This window comes from Zalophus californianus, chromosome 12, assembly GCF_009762305.2.
Source record: "Zalophus californianus isolate mZalCal1 chromosome 12, mZalCal1.pri.v2, whole genome shotgun sequence".
Taxonomy (NCBI): domain Eukaryota; kingdom Metazoa; phylum Chordata; class Mammalia; order Carnivora; family Otariidae; genus Zalophus; species Zalophus californianus.
Genome location: NC_045606.1, coordinates 25,969,785 through 25,985,799, shown reverse-complemented (window position 1 = coordinate 25,985,799; position 16,015 = coordinate 25,969,785). Strand labels below are relative to the sequence as shown.

The following is a 16,015-nucleotide window of genomic DNA, read 5'->3' as shown; positions in this document are numbered from 1 at the left end:
ATTAATAGCGCAGAGCACACCTGACTTTCGCTCCACTTAGCTTTATCGGTTTTACTGCAAAGAACTAAATGTCCTGGATCAATTACAGTGATGTTGAGGTTTATCTGTTTGTACCCCAAATCAATTAATCTTTTCAGGAATTCATGTTCCTGGATGTCATCTTAGGCTAAAATGAAAGAGAGAGCCTTGGGCTGGATGGAGTTGTTCATGGACAACCTGGTCTTTAAAATAGGACTCAATAATCTGCCCCTCAGCAGAAAGTGTAAGCAATCCAGTAATATGCAGGAATCCCAAATAAAACTGAATATGGGGATTTTATGTGACTAGATGACCGTGCCTTGAATAGTTGGGATGGTAAACCTACAGGGTCAAAATTTAAATGACTATGAGAAAAACCTCGTAGTTTGAATAAGTCAAAAAAATTTAGGATTCAAAGCTTGATTTAAATCTTTTAAAATGATTAATTTTGAGTCACTTAAAAAAATGAAAACTTCATGTAAAACTAACGTGTCCGGTTACAAATAAATGGTAGCATACACATCTGTGTATATTTGAAACCAGTGTTTACCAGAAGCATCTGTGGTCCACTGGAACCGGGCTGTAGGACCTGTTGGTAGTATTGAAGAAGCTGGAGTTCTGCCAGAAAAAGCAGGGTTAAACTGGTTCCTGAATGTGCCTGGATTCACTTCTCCAAAGACAGTAAAAACCTGCCAGGCCCTGGCTTTCAAAGATGGTTTAGTCATGCATGTGCAACCCATCTGTTGGATGCATAAGGGATTTCCTACTCAGCTCAGCCCTGTAGCCACAAGCATGGTCGCTCTTTCCCCTCACCCCACATTCTTTAATTCTTCTCCCTCCCCACCTCGCCCCCCCTCCAGGAGTGTGCAGGCTCTGCAAAATGGGTGCATCTGATGCCACTCCAGGGAAATCCTTCTGTAGACACTGATGTGAGGCAAAATTATAGGCTTCTTTTGCTGCCTAGCTTACTTTCAGCATAGTTTGATTCAGTGATTCAATGAAAACAAAACCCCAAAGATTCAGTTTGCTAATGAAAAACATTTACACTATTTTAGATTTATTTAACCGAACTTTAACGTAGACCTTAGTGACCTTCAACCCCTCTGTGTCATAAAGCTCTCTGTGTTACATGGATGAACCTTAGCAGGGGCTTCATTCTCTCTCTCTTGCACTCCCTCTCTCCCTGCCCCTCTCTCTTCTCTGTCTCCCTCTCCCTCTCTTCATAAGGTTTAGCAGCATACGCTTTAATCTCAGTGGTTGTAGCTAGGGATAACCGTGGGAAGTATCCTTCAATACATCCTTGCTCTTTCCCCTTCCTCCTACCTTGGTTTGCTGCACACATCCGCCAAGTCTGACCTTCCATCCTACTGTTTTCCAGCATGGCCTTTTCTTTAAAAAACAAACAAACAAAAAACCCGATGGCAGTTAATACCAGGTTTTGAATTCAGGGAGGTACAATTTCAAGTCACAAATTGCATACAGAGGGGTGCCCGTGTGACTCAGTCGGTTAAGCGTCTGCCTTCGGCTCAGGTCATGATCCCGGGGTCCTGGGATGGAGCCCTGCATTGGGCTCCCTGCTCCGCGGGAGCCTGCTTCTCCCTCTGCCTCTGCCACTCCCCCTGCTTATACTCTCTCTGTCAAATAAATAAATAAAATCTTAAAAAAAAAAATCCTTTAAAAAAATTGCATACACAGATCATTGTGCTACAAGATATTTTACAGCCTGTTCACGTGGCATGCTGTTTTGGCTAGCTGGTGGTCTTACAGCGAATTTTTATTTACACATACATATTTTTGACACATCCAAATTCCAAAAAGATCAAAATGAAGAAAGGAAAGATTGTTTATGGTTTTCTAATCATTGTTTATGGTTTAAAATACATTCTACCATGAACTTGTGAACCACATAAGCAATTATTATTCTTACTAATTTTCTTTTCTCTTCATGCAGATTTATGAGAAGTATCAGGATTTGTATACCGTGGAACCAAATAATGCACGGCAGCTGGTGGAAATTGCAGCCAGGGATATTGAGAAACTTCTAAGCAATAGATCTAAAGCTCTGGTGGTGAGTTTAAATTGGATCTGCACATTTTATTATTTCCCATTACTTGTTTATTTTTCATACTTTATTTTCTTTAGTATGCTTCCTTTACCTTGGAAACGATGTCCATGTAACGTGTTCATAAAAGGTGAGAGAACACAGTTAAATTGTGGAACCCAAAATAATCAGTGTATTTCTAATTATTAGTTTATTTTTTATGTTAGATGGTTTTATAACCTAGGAACAGTGTGTTTAATTGGTACATACGTCTCTTTATCCATATGTAAGTTATGAGGCATATTAATCATGTTTAAATCTATGATACAATGTAAAACCCACGAATATTGCCAGCAACCTTCAAGCTGCCTTTATAATCGTCTCTTTTGCTCTCACTCTGCCTCCCCGCCAGAGGTGGCCAAAACGCTAGATATTTGGTTACTCATTTGTTTTCTTTTTAAAAATAGATGTACCTCACATAAATGTTTTGCAGAGCATAGTGGTTGTTAGTTTGCTTGTTTTTCAGATTTATTAAAATCATGTGGTAGTGTAGGTAACCATCGGCGACCTGCTTTCTTCCCTCAACGTTAGGTGTGTGTGTGATTTATCTGGGTGTTTGCACGTAGCTTTAATTCACTCTTATTCACAGTTAAAAATTATTTTATGAGGGCATATCTCAATTGGTTCACTTATTCTCTGTTGGCAAATTATTATTTGAATTATCTCCAGATGAGTGTTACTATGAGTGCTACCGCTGAATTTTCTTGAACAAGTCTCCTGGTACATAAATGCAAGGGTACCTGTAGGGTGTTATATACAGGATAGGAGAATTAATTGACTGTAGGGTACTCACAAAGTATGAAAATTGTTTTCCAAAATTGTATCAGTTTATACCTCCACCAGCTGTATATGAGTCCCCATTGATCTGTATTCTGGCCAATAAATGGCCATGTCAGACTTCTTAATTGTAGGCCATCAAATGGATGTAAAGTAGAACCTCTACTTCTTAGTAATGAGGCAGACATCTTATTTTATATCCATTCGTCGTTTTTGTTTCTTCAGTGAAATATCTGTTCATATCTTTTGCACATTTTAATTTTTTAAATTGATTTGTAGCTTATGTATTCTTGATGGTAACTCATTTAAGTTCTGTGTAATGCAAATATCTTTTTGTGTCTTGCTTGTGACTTGTCTTTTCATTGTTCTGATGGTGTATTTTGATAAAATATGCTCTTAATTTTAATGTAGTCACAGTCACCTTTTAAAAAAGTTATTAGTATTTCAGGATGTGTGTTTTAAGAAATCCTTCCCTATCCTGAGACTGTAAACATTTCTTATATATTTTATTCTAAAAAGGTCTGTGTCTTTCAGATTTATTTAATCTACCTGCGACTAATGTCAGTATATAGTGTTAGGTTGCACTTTAAATTAAATGTTTTTCTAACCAATTTTCCCAGGGCCGTGTATTAGCTTGCATTACCCCAGTGAGCTTCAATTATCAAGCTCGATTTCTGGCAGGCCCAGTCCCTCACCATATTCTTCAGAAGGATCTTGAGCATTCTTGAACCTTCACATGTAATTTTAAGTTTTAGATTCAGCATGTCATTATCCAAGAAAATCTTTCCTGGAATTTTGATTGGTAATGCATTGACTCAGACCAAATTGGGAAGATTGATATCATTATGGTATTTTGTCCTTCTATTCTTGCTATTGAGCAACTTTTTATTCTGTTCAATAATATTTTAAAATTTCTTTCTAAAGTTTCTGTACATCTTTTGTTAGATATAGTGCTGGAGCTTATGTTTAGCTTCTCTTAGTCTACAAATCACAGCACTGTTACAAGAATTTGTCCCAGGACAACTCTAAATTTCCTGTTTACTTATCACTCACAGTCCAGATTTTTAGTTTACTATATTTTATATATATCTTGGCACTCAGAAATTTTGCCTGCTTTTTTGGCACATATAAATCTTTATGTTCCTTAAAATATCCAGGATCTTGTTGTAACGTAAAAGGCGAGTTCTTTGGAATATTTGAAATGCCATGTTGCCAGAAGTTGAAACATTTAATTTTTAAGAAATATATGCATGAGTTATCCATGGTAAAATAAGTTTTCATTACTGAAAGATTCAAAGCATTCTTCTCTTCAATTTTGCATTTCTGAATATCATTTTTATGCATCATTTACAAATGTAAAGTGTGTTTTCAATAAAAGTTTAATAAAAATAAGATATGTACTTTCTACTTAAGTGATTAATATTCACTCAATGACAATGGAAAAGGATTCCAATTTTATTAATTTTTATCAGCTTACCTTTTCCTCCAAATGTAAGAAGTAGGTAAATCCGGACATCAGAGTCCCATGAAAAATGATCACAGAATGAAATATGATGTATCTTGCCTTAATTGGATTAAAATGGAGTCTATTGAGACTTTCTTTTTTATCATTTGGAATTGAAGCTCTAGACACCTGGTACATTATTTGAGTCCTATGGGGCATCAGTGACTATCCTAAATGTATGAATGGCAGAATACAGAAATCATAATGACTAATTAAATGTGGAATTAGTTAGATTATATGTCAAGGAGGAAGAGTCATGTTTGTTTTCAGACTAAATTCTTTATTTAACTTTTTGACTCTACAAAAACAGAAAACACATTGTTTCAAAGGGAAATGTTTTGAGACTAATTGAAAAACAGGTGCTACATTGTGCTGTAAATGAAAGCAAGATGGCATTATTAATTAACTTCTATTTTTGTTGTAGGCTTATACTCAGGGTGACTTCTTGACTAAAAGAACTTAATTTATCTGGGTGGGATGCCAATGTAATTCCACAAGTAAATATACTGGAAGATACGTGAATGTACAAATTTGAGGTAGATAAAATTTAATACCAGTTAGACCTTATGAGTATTTACTAAGTAGCATTATCTAATTATTTCTCATAGTAATACTAAGCTCTTGACATCATTATTAGTATCATTTTTTCAATGAGAAAACTGAGTCTTTGAGAAATCCTCTGACTGGCTCAAGGAAATTTATCTGATAACTAATGTATGTCAGTGCTTCTTAAATTTTAATGAGTGTTAGTTCACCTGTGGCTCTTGTTAAAATGTACAAGCTTATTCAGTGGACCTGGCTAGAGATGCTACATTTCTAATAAGCTCCCAGGTGATACTGATACTTCCAGTATAAAAACTATACTTTGAATTAGCAAGAGTGGAAGAGCATTCAAATTCAGGTGTGTCTGACTTTAAGATCTGCATTCTTATCTACTATACAAATATATCCTTTGGCCTGAAAAAAGTGTATAATCATAAAGAGGAAGAAATGAAAGCTAGGGAGTTTGCTATAAATTACTGTTCATTCAGATTGATTAAGAATTGCACCACTAGGAGACGAACCATGAGAGACTGTGGACTCTGAGAAACAAACTGAGGGTTCTAGAGGGGAGGGGGGTGGGGGTATGGGTTAGCCCGGTGATGGGTATTAAAGAGGGCACGTACTGCATGGAGCAGTGGGTGTTATACGCAAACAATGAATCATGGAACACCACATCAAAAACTAATGATGTAATGTATGGTGAGTAACATAACAATAAAAAAAAGAATTGCACTACTAGGTATTTACCCCCCCAAAATACAAAGGTAGTGATCCAGATCCAGATCCTGTACCCCAATGTCTATAGCAGCAATGCCCACTATAGCCAAACTAAGGAAAGAGCCTAGGTGTCCATCAACAGATGAATGGATAAAGAAGATGTGGTATATATATACAATGGAATACTACTCAGTCATCAGAAAATGAAATTTGCAACAACGTGGATGGAACTAGAGGGTATTATGCTAAGCAAAATAAGTCAATCAGAGAAAGACAATTATTATATGACCTCACTCATATGTGGAATTTAAGAAACAAAACAGGGGATCATAGGGGAAGGGAGGGAAAAATGAAACAAAAGGAAATCAGAGAGGGAGACAAACCGTAAGAGACTCTTAACCATAGGAAACAAACTGAGGGTTGCTGGAGGGGAAGGGGGTGGCAGGATGGGGTAACTGGGTGATGGACATGAAGGAGGGCCTGTGATGTAATGAGCTCTGGGTATTATATAAGACTGATGAATCACTGAACTCTATCTCTGAAACTAATAATACATTATATGTTAATTAATTGAATTTTAATTAAAGAATAAAAGGAAAAATTCCTAAGATAGAAAAAATAAATAAACAAATAAATAAAATCTTTAATGGGTTAGTAAAAAAAAAGAATTGGATATTCTAGTTGATAGAATATTCTGGAAGGCTATGAATTTTTTTTAAGTGACTCCTATGTCAATTAGCCATCTTCAGAAAATGACTCAATGAAGTAAAATATACAGGAATTGAATAATTTTTCTTTTTTATTTGAGTGTGAGAAAATTTTAAACCTCTACTCTTCTACAGTATCAAGATCAGCAACCTAAGATGAAGAATTAACTTGAATTGGTTGTTTACTTACATATCTACTAAAGAAATTGCCAGTTTGGTTGATAATTCAGTTTTTTGTTGTTTTTTTTTAAAGAACTGGAGTTTTTTTTCTTCCTTCCTTTCTTCTTTCTTTCCTGCCTTCCTTCCATTTAGTGGAATGATTAATTTTCAATATCTGCGATATATTTTATTATGCATGCATGTACACAGATTTTATGGTTTTGAACCTTACATTTTAAAATCAACAGCTTGCTGATTTAAAACTAATTTTATTGCTTTTTGTTTATCTTGCATTTGTTTGTAGTTTGACTCTAAACTATTCCTACCAAGATTTTCTTTTTTTCAATTTCAGCATTGATTTTGACATTTTATTCACACTCATTTTATGCTGTGGTCTTTTTATCTGTTCCTTCAACCAGCCTTAGAACTGAAAGAGAAATCAAAATAAAAAGTTTTAGTTGCTTTTGTCCTAAAACTATGTGTTTTATAAAAGCAAAACAGATTTTTGCACTTAAATAGTTGTGTTTTTGTTTTGTTTTGTCTTTATGACCATATAAAAACATGTTTCTGATGATTGATATTCATTAGGCTCTTACAGAAAGCCTGTGAAGTAGCACATTGAACATCTACTTATTCTTGTTTTATAAATGAGGAAACTCAGACAAGACCAGTGTCTTGTCCAGGTAACATGAGGTAGTGGTGGAATTCAATTTTAGGATATCTGTCTACAGTTTTTTTTCCCCCTCTAAGCCCACACTAGTAATTTCAACTATTTTTTAAAAAAATTTTATTATGTTAATCACCATACATTACATCATTAGTTAATTTCAACCATTTTATTTCCAAAATCACCTGCTAAATGACTATTTTTCTGGCACTTGTTACATCTATGTCTCAGAAAATGGCTCAATGTGATGATTATTAACATTAATCCACATTAACATTATTAACTGCTAACATTATTGCATTATTCTAAAACAGACTCCAATAAAAGAGTGTTTGCAAGCAACAACCCCCTCCAGAAGAAGACCCCAAAACCTCCAAAAAACTCCCCCCAAAACCACAATAATCATTTAACATTGTTACCAACCTGCTCTAGGCTGAAAAATCTGCAACTGTACATGAATAGTTCATGGGAGAAAGCTCTTCAACAAAATGATCCAGCTTCTAGTGGTACCTTCTGAAAGATGGAGGTGAATGAAATCATTGGTCTCGTGGTTCGTCAACTTGCACGGCCAAGGAGATCTGCTGAGTAAATGAAGGTTTCCAGGCATTTTGCTTAAAGAAAATAGGATCAAAATTATAATAACTGAATTTCTGTAGTGACACTTTTCCGATTATGGTGTATCCTGTCTCCCTCTGGTGTCCTGACAACTTTAATTAAAACTACTCCAATTTATTATAATTAAATTATATTTAAATACCGTGATATGCCCAACTCTTTTTTTCAACCTTGATATTGAGCTTATGATTAGATAATGAAAAGAAGAATATGACAAATGTTTTCAATGACTCTTAAAGTAGGATTCTTCTTCTGGAAGGATTAGATTATTGTTGTTTAATCAAATTGTGTGTGTTTTTTTTTTAATGTTTCTTTAGCTCCTAAGCCCATAGTTCTGTCTCTCTCATGTTTGTCAGAAATGCCTCTAGAGTTTGCTAAAACGCAGATTCCTGGCCTTTATCTCTAGAGATTTTAACTTGGAGGTAAAGGAAGAAATTTCAGAAAATTGGGCTCAGAGAAGTGGTAAAGAGATACAGGAGGAAATGTGAAATTCTTGATAGACTCAAAGAAGAATAAAAAATATATTGTATTTGGGTATTAGGAGTCACTGGTTTACTTGTGTGAGAACAGATTCATTAAAATGTATTGGAATAGAATAAAGACTACACTGGTAAAAAGTGATTAGGTTGTGAGAAATTGTCAAGAAATTTGTGTTTTCATGAAATTTGGTAGCACAGTGCAAGAGAAACATGGAGTACTATTTTTTTTTTTAAAGATTTTATTTATTTATTTGACAGAGAGAGACACAGTGAGAGAGGGAACACAAGCAGGGGGAGTGGGAGAGGGAGAAGCAGGCTTCCCGCGGAGCAGGGAGCCCGACATGGGGCTCGATCCCAGGACCCTAGGATCACGACCCGAGCCGAAGGCAGACGCTTAGCGACTGAGCCACCCAGGTGCCCTGAAACATGGAGTACTATTAAAGACTGTTTTTCTTTTCTGTTTGTTTTTGAGAATGGAGGGCATATAAGCATGTTTATAGACAGAAGGGGAGGAACCTATGACATCTGAAAATAAGAAAAAAAGTCTGAGTGTTGAAGATTGATTCTAAAAAAGCAGGCACAGAGAAGATCAGAGTCATGCGATTTATCTTTGAAAAGATAATGGTATTTTTCACTTGAGACCAAAGGGATATTATATATGAATAAGGACTTTGCAGATACAGAAAATCTGAAAGTCATACTGGATGACTACTTCTCTCTTGGTAAAGTGGAAGTTAATATTTTATACAAAGAATGAAGGGGCTGTGGGGTCTTCAGGACTATACTAAACACTTGGGAGATCAGAGTAAAAAAAAGTGAAAAGAGTCTTGTTGTGGGTAAATGAAATGGCTGATAAATAAAACCTAGGGCCTTCCTAACATTGAGAAAAAACAGAAGGCATAAAATACCTTCATATTCTAAAAATGAGGTCCTAAGCTGCATATGAATTTGAAAGAGCTTTCAGAAATATGTGTGTGTGTGTGTGTGTGTGTGTTTTGACCATTAGTCCAAAATTTATCTTGCAGTTATAAGTTTATCCAGATTGATGAGAACGAGAGAAATTACTTTGGAAAACGTATGGCATGTTGTGCTATTTCTGTGTTCCCAGAAGAAAAGTGTGCTTACTCTTCTCTTTAATGTTAGTATAAATGTCTTTGTGAGGATTACTCAGATTGCTTATACATATCCCTTTGACTCTGAGTGGTAAAGGGACCAGGTAGTCCACTATTTGTTTTGCAAAGCTGAGATTACTTTTATTTATTTGGATTTGATACATACCTCCAGATGCTAAAAAATGAAGTGCTGAGGCTAGACATGCTGGCCTGGTGGCTGAGCCATGAAAGGTGGCTTCGTTGGGTATAAGCTCACACACAGCAGAGGTAGGCCTTATGGGACAGAGCTGGTCTGTGTCTTGATCCAATAGGGCTTCCTGCCAGTGCCAAAGCCAGTTTAGCAGAAAGAGGGTAGATGTGCCCTCCTGGATGGGAATTGAGGGGTAGGGCTATAAATGGTAGCCAGAAGTGTGGCATTGGAGTTGTATGAACTGCCTCGCTTCAAACAATGCGGAAAGCACCCTAAGGGGAACAGATCAGTGTTGAACATTCGCCACTCCCAGAGAAGACCAACACATAATTACAGTCAAGAAAGGGCCTTCCATTGCCAGGTTCTCATAGTGCTGTTGCTAAAATCAGCACCTGTGAGCTGGTAAGCCGGGTCCAGAGGGGATCAGGAGGAAAAGCTCAGAGAGTGGAAATAGAAATCTCCCACACTCCTTAACCTGAAACTCCTGAAGTTTCTCAGCCCGAACCAGTCCCAAGCTGAGAATGGGACTACTAATAAATTTTAAGCTAAGCTTAGACTTTTAATTTTTAGCCTCGATTAGATATTTTAGTTGATTAGTTGAGATTGTTTTTAGGTATGAAAGTTGTGTATACGGTGCTGAATGGAAAAGTTAGGGAATATGTAAGGATTAAAGTTGTGTTCAAAAATGATTAATCCTCAAGCCAACTAACGGGTGATTTAAACAGAGAGCAGGTTTATTTTCTCCCATGTAACAAGAAATCTGGAGGTAGGTAGCTCAAAAGATTTCCAGAAGTCCCATTCTGTTATTTCTGTGTCCATCTCACTTCTAATCCCTGTCTACAAAAGGAAGTATGAAATGTGGTACCTTTAATTAAAATGTATATACAGCCAACTGGTGTCTACATGAAGACGTTTTCAAGATTTAGTGTGTGTTTTAGGGAAGAATGTTTAGAGAAAATTCATTTTAAAGAAGCAGAGGAAAGAGAGGAAAACATTGCTGGTATATATGAATGTATGTATGTATGTATGTATGTATGTATGTATGTATGTATTATATAGAGTCCCCCTCCTTCAATAGTAATGGTTATATGCAAAATCAAATTAGCTTTCTGTAACAAGGCTTGGCACAATGTGAGTGGTATTAGTTGAAAGGACTGTCAAATCCATCTTGGGTTGAAGATTGGCAGAATACATTGTATATACTTAAGAATACTTAAGAATTAGTTGGCGGTAGTTGAAATATTTGAAATCGTGAACCAGGGTCTAGGATGGTCAAGAATGACAAGTTCAAGAGAGTAGACATTTTTATGTGGATAAAGTGTAAGTTTATAGGGAACATTGGAGAAACAAGAAATTGTGGTAAATGGTGGAAATTCTAGTGATAACAAGGTTGAGGCATGAGTGAGTGAGCAGGTTACTTAGATGGAAAAGAATGAGAGTTTTTAGAGTTTTAATAGTGCTGAGCAAATTAATAATTAGCACTTAATGAATATCTGCTAAGGTCCAAACACTTTGCTGGGCTCTTCCCATATATTTCTAACACAATTTATATTCTGCAAAGTTGATATAATTATTTTCATTTTCAGATGAGAAAGGGAAAGTTCAGAGAATTAAAAAATTTTGGCAAATAGTTCAAAACCACTTATGTATATCTACAAAATATTTGGTGTTTCCTGTGTACCTCTATTAGTTTAAAAACTTACTATGTTAACTTGTTTAATCTTCACAGTGCATTGGAAAACTCACCTGAAAGTCAGAAAAATTAAAGGTCTTGACCAAGTCTTACATAGAGTGAGATATTTGGGCTTGAATTCTTGTTTTTAGGTTATATAGCTTTTAGCTCTGTGCACCATATTTCTCACCTCAGTGACATCTCAGTAATCTTAGCCAACATATATTTACGTGTCATTTGTCCAGTCAGGTTAAGTTTCTCTGTAAGGGTGACATTATACCTTTCATGGGGTCTCATGGTACCTTTGGATGTAACTACTGTAATGTCAGCATCTTCATCTCTTTTGTTTGCCCCGTAGCATCGAACACATACTTCAAACATTAATTTCACTACTAAATAAAACACAGGCATACCCAACCTGTGGAATGTCTTTCCAGTTAATGTTTTTGAAATAGAATGACTCTGGATTTTTGAAATCCAATTTTCACAGAGTAGACCGATTTCTCAGTAAGATATTTTTGTTTCTTGGTTTTATTTATTTATTTTTTGCTGATGCCTATAAGGCAACTATTTATATTTAGAGCCTTCAAACTCAATATTTTTTAAATAATGTGATATCTGGGAAGAGTCTTGATTTAAATTCCAAATGCAATTAGCAGCACATCAGAATCCTGTGTAGGTGCCAACCAAGGAGGCCTGCATGCTTTCTGTTGGCATTGAGAGGCCAAGCAGGGCTGATTGTTAACAGTCCTGTTTATCTTTTTGTCAGGAAGGAGTGTTTGTAGCACTTTACACTCCTCTAAGAGTTTCTTACATTTTTCACTGTACTTGGGCATTTGATAAGTGCATATGGTACTGTTTTTACTTAGGTTTTCAGAAGTTGGGGGTGTGGATTGATACCAATACACTATGGATTTGTTTCCATTCAATGTAATAAATGATAGACTATCAGAATTTTCACTCAAAATATCAGATTTTTCTGTTTTTTTTTTTTTTTTTTTTTTTAAGATTTTATTTATTTGTTTGAGAGAGAGAATGAGAGAGAGAGAGAGAGCATGAGAGGGGGAAGGGTCAGAGGGAGAAGCAGACTCCCTGCTGAGCAGGGAGCCCGATGCGGGACTCGATCCTGGGACTCCAGGATCATGACCTGAGCCGAAGGCAGTTGCTTAACCAACTGAGCCACCCAGGCGCCCTAAAATATCAGATTTTTCTGAAGCAGATTACTGGCTTAAATGGGAGATGCCTGTATTTCTCAATGCCATTTGTTAATGTGTCAAATGGGAATCTCTAGAAATACCATCACATTTCCTCTCTCAGGTTACACACTTTAGGAGCATCTTTATGGGTTTTTAAATCTAATGTAATTATAACGATAGGAATTTGGGTCCAAACAGAAGGGATGGTGAAGCATCCAGGGCTGTGTTTAGGCCTCTTAAATGACACTAAGAGGGAAACAGATCCATATGCCCTGTGACTGTGAGGCTACTCTCTACCACACTCAGTAGTTTGATTTTTATCGTATTCTGTTCTGATTAATATATTCTTTAAAGGTTAGCAGTGAAGCGTTTTGAAACAACACTTTCTGTTGTAAATTGCTTGGTGGGAGAGTATTTTCTCTCTCCCTCATTCCATGAAGTAGTGTCTTCACTAAATGACTGTCTAAACAAAGACATTTTTGAAAGAAAGGTAGTTGCCAAATATCCCTTTAACTTGCAGAGCACGATGAATGGTTTAGTGAACCTAATTTTTTAATGGAAGGTGTTCAAACAAGGAAAGGTTTCAGGCGACAGTTATAGTCTCTTTATAGGAAAAGAAACGTCTTTTGGAAATGTGATTTCCATAGTCCTTAATTCCCTAGGATCTAAAAGTAATATTTAAAGTATCAGTAAGAGCCTTACTCTGTTGACCATTTGACAAGGTAATATGTGCTTTAATAATGCAACACTTGAAAAAATTAGTGTAAAAGAGTGTTGGGTTTGTTGATTGCATTTAGGAAATGAGAATTTGATGCATGAAGTGACCTGCAAAGCTCATATAGGCAGGAATAACTATGTAATTTGTGGGGCCCAGTACAAAATGAAAATGTGAGGCCCTGCTTAAAAAGTGATTAAGAATTTTAAGATGGCAGCCAGAGTGTTATACCAGTTGGTGGGGTCTGCCTGAGTGAGCAAAGGGCTCAATCCGACTGCACAAGTGGCCCACCCATGAAGCTGGCCAGCCTTGCACACAGGCGATTAGTGGTAGGACTGGAACTGGACATGGGATTTGTCCAGTGCTGTTCATAGGATGATCGTCATCAATCTTTACCTGGTGACTTGGGAGTTTATGAAACCTATAGCGATTGTTAGAAGATTATCTCAAAGTGAGGCCAAAAAAAAAAAAAATTCCATTTTTCTTTCTCTTTTTGTTTTATGAAATTACAAACTTGTCCCAATAGCATGATAGAACTGCTCTGATTTAAATGTGCTAGTATGATGTTTGGCATAAAAATAAATCTAGAGAAACCTGGCTAATCTAAGGCCACCCTCTTTGATTAACATAATAGAATCTGTAATGGAATTTCACAGCATGCCATAGATTTAAAGGAAATCTGATCGAGGAGTGTTTACTGTAAACACCATTTTAGCCTTTTATAGAGTTGAACTTCCAGTAGTGGTCTGATTCCTGAATGTTCTTAACTTTGTTTTTTAAATCCAGTGATGTCTCCTTTATCTTTTTATCCATGAACCCTGTATTATCCTATCACAGAATTATATAAACTCTAAACCTTCTTTGGTGAATTCATTTTCTAGCTTTTACTGAGTAACATGCAGGTAGAAGAAACCCTTTACAAGATTGGCAGCCCAGCTTTCTTTTCTTTTTTTTTTTTTTATATACATGAGGTTTTTTCTTAATCTATTCTCAATAATTTTTTAGAGCTAATAAAATCGAAAACTGCATTTGCAAAGATGAGCTGTCTGTGCCTTCCTTAAAATCCCCTGACACAATCTACCATTAGAATGACGGAAAGCCCTATTAATTTTAATTAAAATATCATAGAACCATAAATCTTGAAGGAATTTGGGGAATTCATTTTTCTGGCCTTCTCTCAGGCAGGTAAATATCTAAAGCACCAAGGTTAGGGAGGGTGTTGTTCTTTTCTCAAACATTTTTAGTGAGGAAGCTTCCACAGTTGTAATACCCTGTTAGAGTTGCTTAGCTTGTTTTTCAAGAAATTATTTCTAACATCCACGTCCTTGTCTAATTTAAAGCTATTTTGTTTTCTGTTTTCTATGTGCATTGAATTTCAACTGGCCTTCTCCTTACAAGAATATCTCATTTTGTGTTTGTGTGTGTATTGGGAGGGTGGTAGAGACCATCGACTCATCCTAGCTTAGTGTTCTTAGCAAATAATGATGATTTTTATTTGCTGAATGGTCAGTATTGCTGGGCATTGTTTTAAATTCTTTACACATATTATCAAATTCAAGCTTATGTGGCAGGTACATTACAGTGTCTGAAGATCAGAGGTGTTACCTAACAAGGCCAAAGCTAACTAACTCAAGAGTACCAAGTGGAAGAGATTTTAAACCCAGGTATGTCTAACTCTTTAAAGCCTATGCCTTTTAGTATGCTAAGCTCTGTAACCTAAGGAACCCTGGTTTCTTTAGTTTTCCTCTATATATGGACATGTTTCCTATTATTTTTTCATTTTGTACTGTATTCTGGAACTTATCAAATATTTATTCTCCAACTTCCTTAAAACATAGAGGCCGGAATTGAAGATGGTAATTTATAAGGGAGCGCTCAGAAAAAATCACAGTACAACTACAAGTTAACCATTTTTCATTTGCATGTGATCCAACAGCAAGAGCTGTTTTTTAGTCCCTCTGGGTTGTATGGTAGATGATATGTATGTTAGATGATTCTGATATATTTTCAACTTATATTGGTAAATATACAAGTGTATCCTTGTTGTAAATAATTTAAACTATATGAAAATATAGTGTAAGATGAAAACAAAAATTCTCTTAAGAGTCCACTAGAGTAAATGACTTTTTTTTTTCTTTTTAGTTTGGTGATTACCCTTTAAGGCCATAGTGTGTGTGTGTGTGTGTGTGTGTGTGTGTTATTTACCAATATTTCATGGAGATGTTTATGTCACTAGATACTAAATGCATATAATTATTTTCAATAGCTTTGTAGTATTTTAATTATATTAATATATTGTTTATTTAGCCAGTCTCCTATTGAGAGACACTGTTTCTATATTTTTCATATAGACAATACTAATACTATTTATAGCACATCTTTATATATGGAAAAATGTTTGATTTTTATTTTACTAGAATTAAGTCATATAAATGGTTGAGTCAAAAAACATACGGGGCATTTATACTTTTCTTTTAAGGAAATAGAAATCTTTATTTTTTCTACTCTTTCCTTTTTCCCCTTTTTTATATTTGTTTTTAAATAGCAGGGCTTCTCATAGACTCAGGTGGGAGTGACAAGGTTGCCTTTGGCCCCGTATAATAAGTTAAATACGGTTCCTAAAACAGGAATTAATTTTAAATGATAGATATATTTTTAATTATTATAATAATGTCAAAAACTCATACTGTTCTCTACAGATTAGCGCCTTTGTTGTTGGCAACATAATCAGTGCAAAATTAACAGGCTGGCTGGGGCAAACATCTGTCTTCCAGATTTATTTAAAAAAAAAAAAACTCAGTCTAAGAGTTGCAGTTGCTGATTACACATACCAGCTCATCTGC

General features: G+C 35.7%; 1 protein-coding gene across 8 annotated transcripts in view; it reads left to right on the top strand.

Moving 5' to 3' along the window:
* CACNA2D1 (calcium voltage-gated channel auxiliary subunit alpha2delta 1) overlaps positions 1-16,015 on the top strand; it is a 479,784-nt gene that overhangs the window by 104,743 nt on the left and 359,026 nt on the right. For all 8 annotated transcript variants that reach the window (XM_027573790.2, XM_027573786.2, XM_027573787.2 and 5 more), the window contains exon 3: positions 1,970-2,086. In XM_027573790.2, coding sequence (XP_027429591.1) covers positions 1,970-2,086 — 117 coding nt within the window. The remainder of the gene's footprint in view (positions 1-1,969; positions 2,087-16,015) is intronic.